The following is a 14545-nucleotide window of genomic DNA, read 5'->3' on the forward strand; positions in this document are numbered from 1 at the left end:
AGGATGGGAGCAAAACCACGGCCCCTGCTGTTTCAGAGGACAGGAGAGGGAGGCAGGCCTGCACCAGAAAGAAATGTGGGAAGTCAGTCGTCAGGCTAAGGGCAGGCACGTCCACAGGCGTCTCTGCTCCGTCAGGGTGAAACCTTTGTGCGGCCTCGGCCGTGGGGAGTCTCTTAGTCACGGCCCCACGGTGTGGAAAGGGGGTGTAATTATCCCTTCAGCTCTTGGCTGCTTCCACGGCAAGTTAATTCGGGGCCCTGCATCTCCCTGACAAGCCGCCCCGCTAGTGACTCATGCACAGCCCGGGTGGCGCCACCTCTTCCTGACTTCCTCCTTTTTCTCCTTCATTTTGTGACTTTGAAGATGACTCTCAAAAAGAACTTTTCCTTTTTTCCACAAACACAGAATGAAAGGGAAAGTCTGAGAAGCAGGGAAAACCAGGGGACATAGGATGGCAAGAAGGAGGGTGTGGGGGCAGGACAGGAGGCCGGAGAGGGCCCACGTGCGAGCCAGCATGCCACCCCGGCCATGACCACTGAAGACAGGGGGACCTAACTGGCCTCTGGAAGCCTCCCAGCTTCAGTGCAAGTCAGGTGGTGTCATCCCCATGCCACATATTAGGGGACAGAGAGCAAGAGGGTGGCTGGCCCCAGGTCTTGGGCGCTAATACCGAGCAGCTGGCTCCCAGACCAGCCCTGCTGCCTATGCGTACATCTAGTCCACATTAACACAGAACACACCAGCCTCAGACCACATTTGTGGACACACAGTTTCCTGTGGCCTCAGCCCAGCCACGTGTCGTGGGGCACACCGCCCAGGGGCTGAACCCCAAACCTCCCTGCACAGCCACGTGGCCGAGCACCTCTCGGGCATCTCCTGTTGTGGGCAGTTTCCTGAGGGAGCCCGCAGCTCAGCCGAGGGCAACAGCCTCCTTCCCACTGTTCAGTCTGCTTCTGTCCAGGGACACAACTGGCCCAGCACAAATCACTTCAGGTCCCCGTCCCACAGCAACTTTGGGGTGCCGGGGGCTGCTGAGCAGAGATGGAGAGTTGCCCACCAGCCAGACTCCTTGCCCACCTTCTTGTCGACTGCACTGTTCCACCTCTGTCTGCTGGACAAGCCCCCTTCTTCCCAAACTGCTTGCCGTGCAGCCACTGGCTCAGTGCGTTCACTCCCCAGTTTTCAGCGTCACCCCCACTTCAGGCTCACTGCTTCCACTCACTGTCGGCCCTCCCCACACGCTGAGCGGGGATCGGGTTCTCTTTCCTTCTTTTCCTCACTTGACACTGTGGGGGACACCGCTGGCCCTCTGGGTAAGTGTGTAAGTGATCCTTGGCAACAGAGAGAACACAGCTCTTCTGTGCCCCATGCCACGGGAATATCCCTTCCTGCCACAGCCAGCACAGGTCTGGCATCTTCCTGACACATTAGCCCTAATGATCAAGGGGTCGACCAAGAAGCTGGGCACTAGAGCTAGGAAAATGGGGGAAAACAATCCAATTAACTACAAAGTGATCAAATGGCCCCTAGATTCCAGCAAAAATTAAGCACAGCCCCAGCAAAAAGTCCACAAACTTGCCACCAAGTCCCCACCTGCAGGACGTATGGTGTCCGAAAGGCAGAACGAAGGGTGAGAGCAGGTGGGAGATGCAGCCTGACCTGGGCCTTCTCAGCCTGTGTGCTTGAAGACCCTCTGTGCCCGGAACCGACACTTCTCCCCAAAAGGCAAAAAGTCTGCAAGACATCCTCGACCGGCTTCACCGAGCATCTTGATATTCACAGCCCACTCCCACTAAAGATAAAGCAGGTCTAACACATACTATTCTTATTTAGTCATTTGAAGCAACCGAAAAGGTCCTCAATCCACAACACTCTACATTAGGAAAAATGAGCTAAAAGATGGGCAGACTTTGACTTCATTCAGATAACAAAGAGCCAGGAGGGCTCCACTGCCAAGGCCCCTGGTTTCCAATCCTTTTTTATCTCATGGGACAGCCCAGCAGGATCTGACCTCTGACACTAACTTCTAGAAGTCTGGGTAGGCAGCTGAGATGGCTGTCAAGCATCAGGGGTGGAAAGGAGGAAAGCACTCAAAACCATGCACGTGGACGGGGCACATTTTGGCCTGACACTCTCATAGTGGTGCTTCTAGTTGTTTGTGATGCTCTCGACAACACAAGGTTGGTGGTATTGATTTCTTTACTTACAAGTGAGGACACAGGCTTAGAAAGCCTGGACACCTTGCCCCAGGTCACACACTGGGAAAGCCTGGTGGACCAGGGGCCAGATTCAGGCTTCTGACCATCAGGCCAAGGGTTCTTTCTATAAACCAATGCCAACAAAAAAAGGCCCCCTGGAATTAAATCATCATGAAAGATTATCATCTTGCTACCAGAGACCATCAGACCCCAAATCACTTTTTAGGAACAATGAGTTTGCTCTGAGGATGCTCTCTCTCTGTGCATTCACATAGAGATTATGTCAGAGGACATGCAGTTAGAAATAGGTATGTTTGGCTTAAAAAAAAAATCATGATTATATTAGTCTATTGAATAGCAGCCATGCAGAAAGACCAGTATTTATAAATAAATTACATCTTAATTTGACTTTTTAACAAAAACATCTTAAAACCAAACATCTTGAGATAATGCAGGGGACTCAGAGAAAGGTAAGAAAGAGGTATAATTTGAGAATGCTGGAAAACATATTGTGTAGTCCAATAATCTTTTGCTTTTCCTTCAGCTTCTTAGATATGCAAACTCTTAAAAGCAATTCATGTGAAAAACTCAAAAGGTTAAGCTAAGTGGGTGAGCAGGCATTAAAAACTAAATGCAAGTTATGTTCATTCTGTGCACTAAAACCTAACCATTAGTACATGTCCCTTTTTTCTACCCTGAAAAAATAAACAGAACAAACTATATTTTAAACATGATTAAATTGCAAAGAGCACAACACACAGTTGTCATGCTGTATATCTCCAGATTCCCAATGCTCTGTTCTATCAACACAACGCCTACAAACTGCAAAAATAATCATTGCCAAAGCTATACTAGGTGATTACATAAAATTCTCCTAAAAACCTGAAAAAAAGATTTAATCAGGAGTACCTAAAGTGAAAATTCTGCTTACCTTGTAGAAAATGGTTCACTTTTGTGGATTTTCTCTTACAGCATTAAGTCCAATATAAGTGTGTGCTACACCCCAAGGAAATTTTACAAAGCACAGAATTATTTACCATCTTCAAATGACTTGTCTCTCTTTTCAAACATATTTTACAGAGTAAATATTTGAAATTTCCCTAGTACTTTCTATTAGCTCCCTATTTCAAAGGGACAGAACTATTTCAGAGATCAAGTTAAAGACCCATATGCACCCTTGGAATGAGAAAGGAGACGTTGACAGAGCCACGGAACAACTGGTACCCAAAACATATTCTCTGATCCTGAGCTGCAAAGAGTGCTTGACGATTACTGCCAGGATCCCTTCTGGAAAGAAAGGCACAGCGTCTCATCTGCGTAACCGTCTTTAGACATTTTAGAGTAAAATCAACTTTCAAGACAGAGAAAAGAAAACCATGCAAGCATGCCTACATTTGGATCAGAATCTACATCCCTGAGAATCAAAGCCCTCGTTTACTTACATGCTGTACATAAAAAGGAAAAGTTCAAAGAAACAGGCTCCCTCTGGGAGAAATGATTGCATCTACAGCCGGCTGTTGGGAAATGAAGAGGATGCAGGCTCTCTCTCACTCTCATCCCCGGGTGATGAAAAAAATCCCCAACTGCTGTTCCAAATCACAATCACAAGGACCTCCTAGCGCCACCAAGCTCTTCCTCCAGGGCAGCACCGGAGGCTGGGGAGGGCTCACCCTCTTCCTCTGGATTTCCACCCCATGCCGGGAGCCCGCCTGGCTGGGAGGACCCCAGGTCAGGGCGCACGGGGAGACGGCAGAACCAAGGTGCCACATCTTCAGAGCCAGCTCAGGGAGCTGACGATGGAACACGCAGCGTGTCTGCGGGGACTGCTTAACACACCTCGAGTTCCTAGAACATACCAGAAACTCTTCCAACCCCCTCACCCAAAGAGAAATTGTTTATTCCTTTAAACTCTAAACTATTACAATAGTGCAAGCTAATTGCTAACAATACTGAAAAAAAAATCCCCCTGACAGCAGAGGTTGAAAGGGGCACACAAAGAGCTGTGACAGTAATAGGCACCCTTGAAGAGAAGGAAGGCAATCAATTATGAGCCATTTGCAGAAATTGTGGGGCTGTCAAAGGCCTAACTTACAGCTGTGCTTCGTCAAGCCAGGCTGCATTTGATTTGCAAAGGAAATTATTCCTTACTCTAAAGTCTAGAATAGTGTTAGTAAAATATCCCAAACAACTCAGGTTCTACCAGTCTAATCTGAAAAGAAGTTAATGACCCCTGAGAAGGCTAGATGGTCCAGACAGGGGAAGCTGGGGAATCAGAGGCAGGTCTTCTCTCTGGAGGGTGACCACCTCCTGTGGACACCAGCAGACGGCAGCAGGTTGATCCTGAAAGATCCACATCCAGCACATTCTGGACAAATCATAAAACTCCAAAATCACCATTTGGAAAGCAAAAAAGGAACGCTTTTAGGTATACCCTTATGTAACTAGGAAGCTAAAATAATAATAATAGTAATCATACAGAACAGATATTTTTGTAATGTTTAAATTCAAAACTTTAACTAATATCCATAAAATTATAACTTTTGGTGGTCACTCATTCTACTTTTCTAAGGAGCAAGGCTGTGTGAACTGCTAGGCATCTCATTAGGATTTTTTTTTTATGTACCGAAATCCATTATGATAGATAATCTTCAAATTTGAAAAAAGTGAGATGATTATCACTTTAGACTTGGGAGGAATTTGGCAGCAAATGCTTAATACACTAATATTCTTTCAATGATTCTTCTCTTCTGTATTTGGCATTTATTTCTTGGCTTTCTCCTTTAACTATTTTAGCATGAAATTAAAGCTCAGAGCTCCAATTTCAAGCTGAGCTGTGTCTTCCATTACTTTTCTAAGTTTCTAACTGATGCCTTCATGTTCATCATGTATAGGCATTAATTATGACAGGCGTTGTTAAATAATAAAGCTGGAAATGGCCTTAACACGGTAACTTTTTGCATATCTATTTTCTTGAATCTTAAAGTAAAATTTGGAAAAGCACTTAATTTCCTTCAGAACTTTAATGTGGAGCTCAAACAGATTATACCAGAGAGGAAATCATTATCCCTGAAGTGGTCAGTGGCTTCCCCCAAACTGCCACACTGCGCCAGTGCCCCACAGGCACACTTACCTTAAAGAGACCCCCTAGCTTCTTGACTGTTTCAGAAATATTTGCTTTTTTAAAAATTTTAAGACAATCAAAATACATTTATCTGATGCTCTAGGATCCATTATGAAAAACGAAGCTACAATACTGAGTTCCCAAAAGTAAATAACCCACCAGAGATAGAACAGAAGAGTAAGAACAACAATGCTGATGGTTTTAGTATAGTTTAACAAATTGCATCATGGGGGCATAACCAGACCAGTGAAGGCGACTGAGTGTCTGCTCTGTAGGAGGACTTGGAAAAGGAGGAGGAGATTTTAGAGGAAGTGAGCAGGGATGGAGCAGAGGACAGAGGGGCAGGAAGAGAGAGGGACTGGAGAAGTCAGGGGCCACTAGAATTCTCTCTGAAGCTGGCAGGGTCTAACCTGGCCCCTCCTTCCCACAGTGATCGTCACCAGTCACCAAAGGGTGTGCCACCTGACCACTCGCCAAGGGACTGGCTGCTGGTAACAGTCTAAACCCAAAAGGGTCCTGCTATAAGTTTTATTTAAAACTTTATTTAAATACCTGCCATAGCTTGTATTTCCTCCATTATTACTTTGTATTTAAGACAAAAGAAATAAATGTAAAACAGTTATAATTTTAAAATCAATTAAAACTGTACCCTGTATTAAAATAGATCATGTCAATCAGACCAGTTCTAAAAGGACAGCTGTTTGCGGACTGTAAACAGTTAAAAACGTAGGGAAGGAACACCACAAGGTGTCCTTACTGGACAAGGACATGGAGAAATGAGAACCTCGCGCACTGCAGGGGAGGATGGAAGACAGTGCAGCCCTGTGGTTCGCTGCACTGCTCCTCAGAAAGCACAACTCAGAGTTACCACACGACCCAGCCATTCCACTCCTAGATGCCTGCTAGAACTGAACACAAGGACTCAAACAGATGTATGTATGCCAATATCCACTGCAGCCTCATTCATGATAATCAAATGGTGGAAACAATCCAAATATCCATCAACAGATGAATGGATAAACAAAGTGGGGTACATGCAGTGGAATGTTACTCAGCCTTAAAAAGGAGTGAAGTTGTGATGCATGCTCCAACATGGATGAGCCTTAAAAACATTGCGCTAAATGAAATAAGCCACGAACTAAAGAGCAAATACTGCATGATTACATTTATAGGAAGTACCTAGACTAAAGAAACAAAGTATAACAGAGGTTACCAGGGGGGCTGGAGTGGAGGGTGAATGGGGAGTCATTGTTTAAAGGGTACAGAGTTTCTGTTTGGCATGAATGAAGTTCTGGAAATGGATAATGCTAATGCTTGCACAATACTGTGAATGCACTTAGCAACACTGCAGTGTACACTTAAAAATGGTGAAAATGGCAAATTTTATGTTTTGTATATTTGATCATAAGAAAATGACAACAGTCCAAAAACAACTTGTCTTTGGACAAAAGAAAAGGAATGGAATATTAACACAACTTTCAGAACAACTGAGCTTAGATTTTCCTGGTCAAAACCTTCCTAACATACGAATGACCATGTCTGCACTGCTCTTTGGTGGCACGCCTGAAGTCGGGGAGGGGGCCGGGCTGGAGTCAGCAGTTCCTATTAGTACGGCAAATACATACTATTTTCTTTAAGGAAAAAAAACAATGTTTCGACTGCTGGACCCCGGGATAGGACACCTCCACCTTCTTTTCTCCCACCTCAGGTGAAGGTGGGGATTGTCTGCGGGGCCTGTGGTAGAGACTCGGGGCAGCACCTTACCCGGAACGCTTGCCCCGTTTTCTCCCTGGGGGAGAGCTGGTCCAGCGTGCCATCAGTCTGACTCCTTCTCAGGCCGGTTGTGATGTCAGGGACATTACTGAAATCTGCGTGGAAAGTGATAAAAAAAATACAGAAAAGTGAGTTTGGCCATCTGAAGAAAATAGTAACAACTGGTTTATAGATAAAGTGAGAGAGAAAAGGAACCTAGAAGGCTGTACAAAGCCATCCTTAATGACAGTGACGTCACAAAATGCACATAGCCGGTCTTCTGAAATAGGTCTGGGATTTCACTAACTGCGAAAGTAACATCTTCTGACTGTTTTTGTCAAAGGAGACCAATGGCCAATCACAAAAACGACTCAAATGCCTTCTCACTCCTCCTGTTGTGGTGTGAACTGTACTTCACTAAGCTCTGATTTTGAATAATTTATTGAACCAAGAATCAAACAGCAGTGGCCATTGGTGGCACTTCCCTATTTTGGGCTGAAGGAAAAACCACTGCAGACATCTTGGAAATCAATGATGTAATATCATAGATGACTGCAACCTACAGCTTCCTTATTTGTGAGCGTAATTCTTCTTTTGCTGACATCAATTAGTTTATCTTCAACTGAAAGTCCCAAGAGGAACAGCAAATCTTTGCTAGAGTAAGGGTTAAGAAATAAAATGAAGAGCAGAGCATGAAGTTTTCCAACCTACAACTATACACACAAGCCATCCTCAACAATGCTCTCCAGTGCTTCTCAAGTTCACAGATGCAAAAAAGATGGAAAGACAAGCCCCTATCAAAATATAACATAGGTTTCATTCTAATTCTTGTCATTGGTAGACTGTCCCCTCAACTAGGTGAAAGCAGATGGTTTCCGATCTCAGTCAGCTACAAGAAGTCATCGATGTCAGACCCATCTGAGTTGACACAGGCTGAGCAGGATGGACAGATGTTGACAAAGAAACTGTTCAGCACGATGGAGGCAAGGACAATAGTCTCCAGGGGACCTTTGGAAGCTATGGGGACCTTAGAAAGTTGACAAACCTCATGGACAGGAGTGCTGGTCCATGATCATGCTGGTATCACTTATCATTAGAGGTAGCTGCTCCTAAGACAAGAGGAAACCCAAAGAAAACATCTGAATGGTCTAGAGAATTCTAGAGCTTCCATTTCTTCTTCCTCTTGACTCTCCCAACACTCTAACCCCACCCAGAAAAGGACCAGACAGTACAGGTCAGATTCCACTGCTGGTGGCTGTAGAGTAAGAGAACCTGAGGCGCAGTACTGGTCATAAAAGCATAAGCCATCCCTGGGGAATTTTGGGGTAGCAATGACAGGTGGGAATCCTGAGCTCACCTCTCCCACCTAACATACCATAGAGGCAGTCCACTCACCAGCAGGCTGATGGCCTCGGAAGCGAGGTTAGTCCCTGACCCAAAAGTGACCCATCACTATTCCTCCCTCCCTGCCTCCTTAGGCCACTGTGTGCACCTGTGCAAGGGAGACCAACGAACAGAAACCGCAAAAGGCCACGGCCCCCAGTCCTGCTATCTCAGCATAAACACACCTTTCCATCCATCCATTGTGCACTTTTGAGCACTGACTGTTTTCCAGGTGCTCTGCCGGGTGCTGGGGAAACAAAGACGGATGAGGCACAGTCATCACCTCAAGATGAGCTTTTAGTCCATGGGGGACTGATTGGTGAGGGAGGGAGAGATAGAGACAGTGACAACAAAGCATCACAGATGGTGTGAAGGAAGCCCATGGAGGGCTGAATGGGGACACTCAGGAAGGCAGTCAGCTCTCCCTGGGGCCCTAAAAGATGTAATACAAAGGAGACACTTGAGAAGAGTCTTTAAATATGAGGCATATTTATTTGTCTTTAAAGCTGATGGTGGCCAAGCAGGATGGGCAGTGGGGAGAGGGGATTCCACGAATGGGACGCAGCTGAGTAAAGGCAGTCACAGGAAGAGCCCAGAATGATCTGGGGGCTTGTGGGGTGTGGCTGCAGCTGAGAAAGTGGAGCAGGGAGGAAAGGGTGCCCTAAGATGCAGGAATTGGCAGAAGGCAAGACCTCGGGAGAAATGGGTAGGAAAGCTGCAGCACTGCGAGTACTAAGTTTAAGGAACCGAATGACACGATGGAGCTGTGGAGTGAGGCCACGGGGCTGGGTGGCAGCGCCCCTGCCCACCCCGGGGAGCCTGTGCACAGTGAGCCATTAAGGGGGCCCAGGAGAGAACCCTGGAAATGCCAGTCACAGAGGCCCTCAGAGGAGGCACCTCTTTTCATCAAGAAATAACAGAGAGGTATATAGGGAAATCAAGAGAGAAGTGTCACAGAAGCCAGACAGTGGAAAAGCACATTACCTGGGAACAGAATCAGTCACACGTGTGTTATCGTTGCCTTTTACCTTGTAAGTAAAGAGCTTCGGTATTTCCAAAGAGTTGCATCAAGGACAGGAAATAAGACACACAATCAATGCATTTATTCATGATGAAGATTTCTATGCCACCTGCTATATGTCAGGTATGTACTAAGTTCTAGGGGTACAGAGATGAAGGGGACCTTGAGTCCCCCGACGGTCTCAGAGATGGCACAGGCATGGGGTGCTCTGGAGCTGAAGCAGCCAGATGGATGCTGGTGAAAATAACATGGCTGCTTTCGAGAGCAGGTGCCAAATGAATTCTGAGTCATCTATTCAATATATGCACAAAACTTTGGAACTTAAACACTGAGAATTCTCACAACCACTTTTTACCTCTTACAAAGACAGTATGTTTACCTGGTAACAGAACATTTGATGCCGTTCCTGTCCAAGCCCTGCCCATCCCCAGATGGAAAGCTTTGCTCTGGCTCAGGGGGGCTCCTCTACCACCTCCAGCACCCCTTAACCTCAGGGAGCCTTTGGGTGCAGCTTGGATCCTCTCTGAGTCACGAGCTTGGACAAGACAGATCATGAGAACCAACTCCCACTGAGGCGGGCCGAGCGATCTGAGAGGAGGCAGCCCTGGATGGTTCTGGAGCCCCGCTGAGGTAGGAAATCTCGGAGCTGTTTCACCTCCCAGATTTCACAGTGGCACAGTGGTGTCTGGGCATAAACAGAGTCTCCGCAGAGACTGACTCCTTTTCGAACCCCACCGCCAAAGCCATCCCAGAGAGAACGAAGCACAGGGGAAGCCGGGACCCTCCCATGTCACCAGGACCTATGTCCCCTTACAAAGTAGTGTGCCCTTTGCTTCCTATCTAGAGGAGAAATGAGAACAAAATTGGTCTTGGGAAAACAGCAGGACTTGCTTTAGAAAAAAAAGTGCAGGCCAGTAAAATTCAAACGCTTATTTACAAAGATGCTTTAAGCAGGCACTGTGCTGACATCCTGTCCTTGGTGCCAAATGCCTACGTATAGCCCCACTTACACTCTGCCCACGACTTGAGCACCAGCTGCTGAAGGGAGTAAATATATTCTTCCCCTCCCGACCAAAAAATCGGCTTCCCACCTTGGGGAGCTTCCTCCCAAGTGACATATGCACTGTTAGGGTGCTTTATCCCTGTCAGGTAACAAGCACGTGCTTCCTCGCCCCACCCCCCACTGCCCCCATGCTCAGCACACTTCAGTACACACATGCAGACTTGCTCCAGAAAAGTCTTCAGCTAATGACTGCCAATAATGAAAAATATATAACAAAAGTACGAATTCAAGTCAAGACATCTATTAACATCTGGTAAATATACCCTTTCGTCTTTCTCATCTTATTCCTTGTGGAAATTAACACCCTGGGGTGAGGTCTAGCAATGTGAAATATCTCACATCTAGTCTGGCCCACGAGAGTTCCTACACAGCAGCTGAGTGACAGCACCTCCCTGTGCTGAGCCACTGTCATGGGCCCCCCACTTGGAGCTACTCGTTCAGTTTATTTATTCCTTCGTCATTTGGGGGCTGAGCACTGCACGCCCACTGGGTACCAGGTGCCACCTGAGTCAGGTGCTACACCTTGGGAGCAGGCTTAGATATCTTTCTCCAAAAACAAACATTTCTGGAGGGTGACGACACACTTGGTAAGCTAACCTGGAAGACACCTGCCTGCCAGCCCTCCGGGTCCTCACAGACAGGGAGGGAAACACGGAGCCCCACGTGGGAGCCAACTCGTTACAGCATCTTCCTGGGTGTGCATCGGTATAGACTCCACCAGTATCACTGTCAGCCAAGCAGCTGGCAACCCCAAATCCTTTGCAATTACAGGGCAAAACCTGTGTTCCAGAAACATCCTGGGTATCACTTAAAAATAGAAGCATCAGGAAATGCCAAAGTTAAGGTTGCCTCACCCACACAGCTTGTAACGTGAATTCAAAGTTTACATTTACATCATCTCTAAATCCAATTTAGCAGTTAACACGCAGGAGTGTAGGCTTGGCCATTTATTTTCTCCAGGCAATAAGAAGAACCATTCTTTGGGAATGGGTGGCCCTGGGAAGCCTGGGAGGAGGCCGGGGAGCTCAGTGATGTCCCTGTCGGTCTCCCACCTGCTACTGACTCCTGAGGTCCTCCCATTCTGCTCTGCAGGCAGCCCCGGTGTTTGGCTCCTCTAGCTGGTGCCATCTCATAATCTCCGTCTTGCTGGCTGCCTCCTCCTCACTCAACCAGGTAGCAAGGGAACAGGCAACCAGTTCTTCCCAGTCCCAGGATACCCACCCAGGTACCAGCCAGCAGAAGCTAGAGAGACCAGGCAGCTTCTGGTTGTAAGGGGGCGGCTGAGGCACTCTGCCCGCCTGCCGGAGCCGCCTCCTGGAGACAGAGCTGCTTCTAGAGAAGAGCGGACCGGACCCCCTCCCAGGGTCTCGGAATGCCGCCTGCAAACTCAGAAACAGCAACTACAAGGGGAGTTAGGATGATCTCAGGATGATCTCAGTCCCTGAGGCCCAACACAAGCAACTACATGAGAGAACAGTCATTTTCCCATTAGGTAAAGACTTTCTTAAAGAAACCAGTGAAGGTACTCATAGCATCAGGAAAAGCTCTGCTTCAGTTTGTGGGTTGAGGATTCATTTGAAGTAGACAAAAGATATGCAATGACAATGGAAATTACTTTTAAACTAGGCTTTTCATGCTTCAAAGCATACCTCGGAGTATACTGATTCTCAAAAAGCTTTTGGATATATTTTGATATATATATACTTTTACTATTCTGAAATAAAAGTCATTCTTAATGTAATCTCCCTCCATGTATAATTTCACAAAAAGCAATATAATGCTCTAACAGAAACATGGGGAGAAAAACAAATGGAAGGTAATTTTTAGTGTTTAAAAAATGTGTTTCCATATGGAAATGCTTGGGTGCAACCAGTCTAGGAGGTATTATGCAGCTGCCCAACGCAAGGACTACAGAGAGGATCAACCACGGCGAATGTCGGACCCACGCCAGTGTGTCCTGGTGGAAAGTCAATACATACTGGCTGTTGCCGTCAGTCACACCATTTTCCTAATGGGCAAAAACTCTTGAAAAATTTCTGAACAAAAAAAGAGAAAGGAAAAACTTCTCTTGATTTCCTGGATTCAATCCGAGAAAATTCAAAGTACCCCAACAGCTATGGGGAAAAAATAATTTGTGTTCATTGTGCCGGACCTTGTTCTTAGCTCAATGACACACATTTTTCACCTACAAAAATGTCCAGTAAAACCATGTCCCAAACTAAGAAATGCCACTTTCCCCCAATTCATTAAGAAATCCAAAAAAAAAGGCTCATGAACTTCTAAAGCTGACAGGCAGTGCCCCCTTTGCTGAGAGACACCTCTGCCTCTCTCCATGGCCAGGACATCAACTTCACCTCTGCGAGGATCAGTGACATCGAAGGATGCAAAATGCACCCACAAGCACCCAGCTCAGAGGAGGTGCAAAGCAACTATTAGCTCCCTCTCTTCCTAAAGAAAGATGAAATATGTTCACTAGAGCAATTGAAAAGATCGCATTCAGATAAATAATGTAGCATTATTTCATCGGGACTCTCGCCTCAGGTTCACAATGTTTTAGTTGATTAATCATTAACCCTAATGACCCCTGCTGAGGTGAAAACTAGAGAAAGGTGATCATCTGTGAAGACCACTGGAAAAAAATAATCTAAAAAAAGAGAATAATATCCAAGAAGATACAAGTAAATAACAAATGATTTAATTAAGTTTTCAATAATTCCCTGTGGCAATAGAGTTGTATTACATCTTTAAAGACCTACTGACATCAGATAACACAGTTTGTGTGAATTATGTTCTCAATCTACCTGATTTATTCAATTTCTCTATTCAATTTCTCAGAATTCCCGATATGTAATTCCATAAGTGAACAGCTTGTTGAGAATCAATGAATTTTTGACCTGCAAAGAATCTTAGAAATTATCCAATTCAGTTCCTTCCTCTTATGTATCTTTTGTTTTTTTGAAAAATGTATGAATGCGGTTTTAAGAAAAGGTAGAGATTTTGGTAAATCAAAGCTGCCAGTGGCAGGATGCAGCATTTTATAAATACAACACTGTGATTTCTTTTCCAGTTCTCCAAGCCTGCCTGCTACTATAAAATTCTGCATTAATGCTCACGACACAGTTTATCATGGTGCCAAAACACCCTGAGCATTGAGTTCATTTGCACGGAAAAGCTTAAAATCTCTCAACTTTTACATTTAAATTTGCAAACTTTGAATAGCATTGATTATTTTTAGTTAACTCTTATCTCAGATTTCCCTAAGTTTTACTTATGCTTTTACTTAAAAAAACGCAGTGGTCTGTGATATCTTCCATTAATGACCTTTGCTGTGCTCTGTCATCCAGGCACATATTACCCATCATTAGTCAGTGAAACGGAATGAAAATAAAAACATTTGAGTGAAATAACAGATGGACTATTCAGTGGGAAAGAGTAACTGTGAGTTGACCACATTCAAAGGCTAGTCAAGTCCTACACTGCACCATTAACAAAGAGATCACCACTAATATCATATACTTCTGCTGTAGATAAAAACTGAGCTACTCTGCTGAAGATATCTAGGACTCTACATTTCTTTACTGCTATTATTCTCGAGTCAACAAAATTCAGGACAGCAGTTTGAATGCCATTGTTAAGCTTGCAGAGAAGTGAATTCTACCACAGCATAAATACAATGCCACAAAAAAGTAAATTCCTTAACTCTTCCAAGTCCACTTAACCTGAAGTCACAGTCCAACTGGTGATGTTTTTGACAATGAAAGATCTCTGGTGATAAAGAGAAGTAAATACTGGTAGTAAATTTTTCTTAATAGCACTGGCTGTGATTTGATTGACTTACCTTGCAATAAATATCCTCAGCATCTGAAAGACTATTTAGAGAACAGGAATATGGCAGGTGTCTGCAGGGCAGGAATGGGCTGCAGCCACCTCCGTGCTGATTACAGCACAATAGAGAAAAAGACCTTCTTAGAAGAGGCGGAAGAGAATTAGGTAGACCCACATCCTCG

General features: G+C 45.3%; 1 protein-coding gene across 5 annotated transcripts in view; it reads right to left on the reverse strand.

The window, feature by feature from the left end:
* TIAM2 (TIAM Rac1 associated GEF 2) overlaps window positions 1–14545 on the reverse strand; it is a 217273-nt gene that overhangs the window by 30853 nt on the left and 171875 nt on the right. For 4 of the 5 annotated variants that reach the window (XM_057489076.1, XM_057489077.1, XM_036886727.2 and 1 more), the window contains one exon: window positions 7084–7187. In XM_057489076.1, the coding sequence (XP_057345059.1) occupies window positions 7084–7187 (104 nt within the window). Of the gene's footprint in view, window positions 1–3640; window positions 4203–7083; window positions 7188–14545 lie in introns of those variants that run through there. The other variant, XM_036886730.2, reaches the window with a different exon arrangement.

This window comes from Manis pentadactyla, chromosome 12, assembly GCF_030020395.1.
Source record: "Manis pentadactyla isolate mManPen7 chromosome 12, mManPen7.hap1, whole genome shotgun sequence".
Taxonomy (NCBI): domain Eukaryota; kingdom Metazoa; phylum Chordata; class Mammalia; order Pholidota; family Manidae; genus Manis; species Manis pentadactyla.